Source organism: Arachis ipaensis, chromosome B02 (genome assembly GCF_000816755.2).
Source record: "Arachis ipaensis cultivar K30076 chromosome B02, Araip1.1, whole genome shotgun sequence".
Taxonomy (NCBI): Eukaryota; Viridiplantae; Streptophyta; class Magnoliopsida; order Fabales; family Fabaceae; genus Arachis; species Arachis ipaensis.
In genome coordinates this window covers 95,587,234-95,590,300 of record NC_029786.2, presented here as the reverse complement: position 1 = coordinate 95,590,300, position 3,067 = coordinate 95,587,234, and the positions used below count along the sequence as shown (strand labels likewise).

General features: G+C 34.7%; 1 protein-coding gene across 1 annotated transcript in view; it reads right to left on the bottom strand.

Annotated features, from left to right (window-relative positions):
• The window catches only part of LOC107625815 (patellin-6), a 4,771-nt gene extending 1,909 nt beyond the window's left edge, over positions 1-2,862 (bottom strand). The window contains exons 1-3 of the mRNA XM_016328539.2: positions 2,060-2,862; positions 1,534-1,844; positions 1,205-1,329 (exon numbers count right to left, since the gene is read on the bottom strand). Coding sequence (XP_016184025.1) covers positions 1,205-1,329; positions 1,534-1,844; positions 2,060-2,552 — 929 coding nt within the window. The 5' untranslated portion in view covers positions 2,553-2,862. The remainder of the gene's footprint in view (positions 1-1,204; positions 1,330-1,533; positions 1,845-2,059) is intronic.

The window sequence follows — 3,067 nt, the reverse complement described above, 5'->3', positions numbered from 1 at the left end:
AAAATTAAAACTATAATATATTTTTTTTAATATATTCAGTATGCCCTATATATCTAACAAAAATCTAAAATTAACATATTAATAATTAAAGAGCGTTCACAACAATTAACTATTAGGTAGCGTTTGGTGGAGAGACAGAGACGAAAAAACTGAGACTGAGAGATATAGACTAAGCTAGTGTTTGGTGGAGAGGCAGAGACGAAAAGACTAACACTGAGAGATAGAGATTAAAATAAATCTTAGTATTCTGTTTGGTAAAAAGTGGGAGACAAAAATTGAAACAAGAATGAAATTCTAATTTAATTTGTACAAAGAGTAAAACTGAAATTAATTAATTGAAATGAAGGTATTTTAGGTATAAAAATATTATTAAAGTTTCAGTCTTCATCTCTAAAAATTTTAGCCGCCTGTGTTCCCACTTTTTGGAGGTACTGAAATTTTGGGAACAGAGACAGAAATTTTAGTACCAGTCTCTGAACCAACAAACATGACACTGAGTCTTAATCTCCCAGTCTCTGTCTCAGTACCTCAAAACAAACGTAGACAGAATTTGAAACAAGAATGAAACTCTAATTTAATTTGCACAAAGAGTAAAATTGAAATTTTAATTAAAATGAGAGTATTTTAGGTATAAAATATTATTAAAGTTTCAACCTCCATCTCTAAAAATTTTAGTCTCTTGTGTTCCCACTTTTTGGAGGTACTGAAATACTGAATTTTGGAAACAGAGATAGAAATTTTAGTACCTATCTCTGAACCAACAAATATGATACTAAATCTTAGTCTCTCAGTTTCTGTCTCCATACCTCAAAACAAATGCTACCTTATGGATAACAACGAACTTATTTGTCATTTTAAAAAGACAATGACCAAATTGACTAAAACAAAATTCCAGGGTCAAAATGGACATTACATCGATATAGAGGACAAACAACTCGAACAATAGAAGGCATTAATTAGTTAATTAAGAGTTTAATTAAGGCAACTAAAAAATATTTTTTTTAGTGATGTGACAATATATTGAAATTAAATTAATTAATAAAATCCAAATCAATGACTAGGAATCCGTGATACTTTTGAATTATTTTAATACAGAATTTTAAACAAAAAAAAAGAGAGGAAAAAGGGAAAATAAAAATAAAAAAATATTCTAGAACAATGGATATGTGAATCTGCACATTAATTAATCCAAATTAGAACTCACTTGTAGAGCGTCTCAGCAGCATTTCCTTCCTTAGAGATCACAAACTTGCTCTTGGTTCTTTGAGTCAGAAACGGGCTGAACATTGAATACAACATGCTGAAGTACCATGGCACATTGATGAAAATCTGAATCACCCCACAAAAAAAAAAAGGTTGAAAAATTTGTCACATGTAAGATATGAGTACATTGAGAGAACTCAACTAGAAAACAAACCAACTCAAGAAAAGTTCCCTCTTTTCCCCCTAATAAAACAAACAAAATCTAAATCCCTAACTAGACCCATCAAAATGATTCCTTTTTTTTTTAATAATTATTGGAAAAGATTGTACCTTGCGAGCCACCATCTCTGGGTAATTGTCTTGGAAGAGGGAGAGGATGTGGTTAGAAGCAACCCTAAGCTCCCTTTTGGGCATGTCCTTAAGGTCAGTGACCTGAATAAGGGAATTGACCCCACCAGCCTTGAAATGTAGGAGCTTGATGCCCCTCTCAAGGACCTGAACCCTCCATCTAAGGAACTTCTTCAGCTTCTCTTCATCACCAAAGATCCTCTCATACATTTCCTTATCCCTAAAAACACCATATGCATTGTAACACACTGGATGCCCTTCTTTGTCATACCCTTGCATATATGCTATCACACCTATTTTTTTGCACAAACACCAAATATAATAATAAGTGATAATTTTATAAATAAATTGGTAATGAGGCATTTTTTTTTAAATATCCAAAAAGTAACAAAACTAAATATTCTAGTAACACTTAATTCAATGCATGAATTTCTACTTTTAGATCTTTAAAAAAAGTTTTTAAGAAGAGTAAAAAAGATGACAAATTTGAAATGCTTATTTATAAGACCTTCAAGCTCCTTGAATCCCAAATCCTCATCAACAATGGTTTCAGCACCAAAGTCCTTCCTCCATTGCAAGCACTTAAGGAGCATGGTGAGTGCATCAGCAACCCTAAAATCCCTTGCTCTAAGGAACTTCAAGAGTATGACGTCAGCACGATCATCACCACCAAGGAGTGGAATCCCCCACATAACAGCACCATCATTTTCACCATTCTTACTGTCAATAGAAGCTTTGAGCTTTTCCTTGAGTTCTTGAAGTGCCTTTCTCTCTGAGGGTCTGAGGAGAGAGACGAAGTAGTTGTCTTCTTTGAAGGAAGGAGTGCGGAGTGTTGCTGCCTCCATGAGAGTGGTGACGAAGCTCTTCTTGTAAGGCTTTGGAGAGAGAGTGTTGGTGGTGATGTTAGAGTCTGGGGTGTTCTGAAAGGAGGGTGTGTTTGGGGCACTTGAATCCATCATCAAGGTTCGATTTTGAGAGAGACCCAGATGGAATCTCTGCATGAAAATGGAGAATGCAACTGGGTTTGAGCCTTTGAGGCCTTAGAAGAAAATGGGGCGGTGATTCCGTGATCCAATGCTTGTAAAAAGCAGAACTTTCTTCAGAGAGAGAAAAAGAGACGAGGGAAGAAGAAGAAGAGAAGGGAGAAGCGAGATGTGAGTTTTGGAAGTGGGAGAGGAAAATGACAAAGACAAAGGTTGTTGTTGCTGTTGTTATTGTTGTATGGGGAAGGAAGCAGAGAAAGAAAGAGTTTGAATGTGAATGAGAGAGTGAGTGAGAGCACGCGCTGTGTGTTTCAATCATTCCACTGCATTGCGTTTTCTTTTCTGCAGAGTTTCAAAAAGTTGAGTTGTGTTGGCCTGAATGCCCTGGTTAGAATATCTAAATTAAGCACTGTTTAACTTTAGCAAAGTACTATCATAAATATTTAATAAATAAACTATTATTTCTCCCTATAAAGATAACAAACGCCGATAAATTTATCTATGATTAAACAAAATTATTATTTCAACTTATG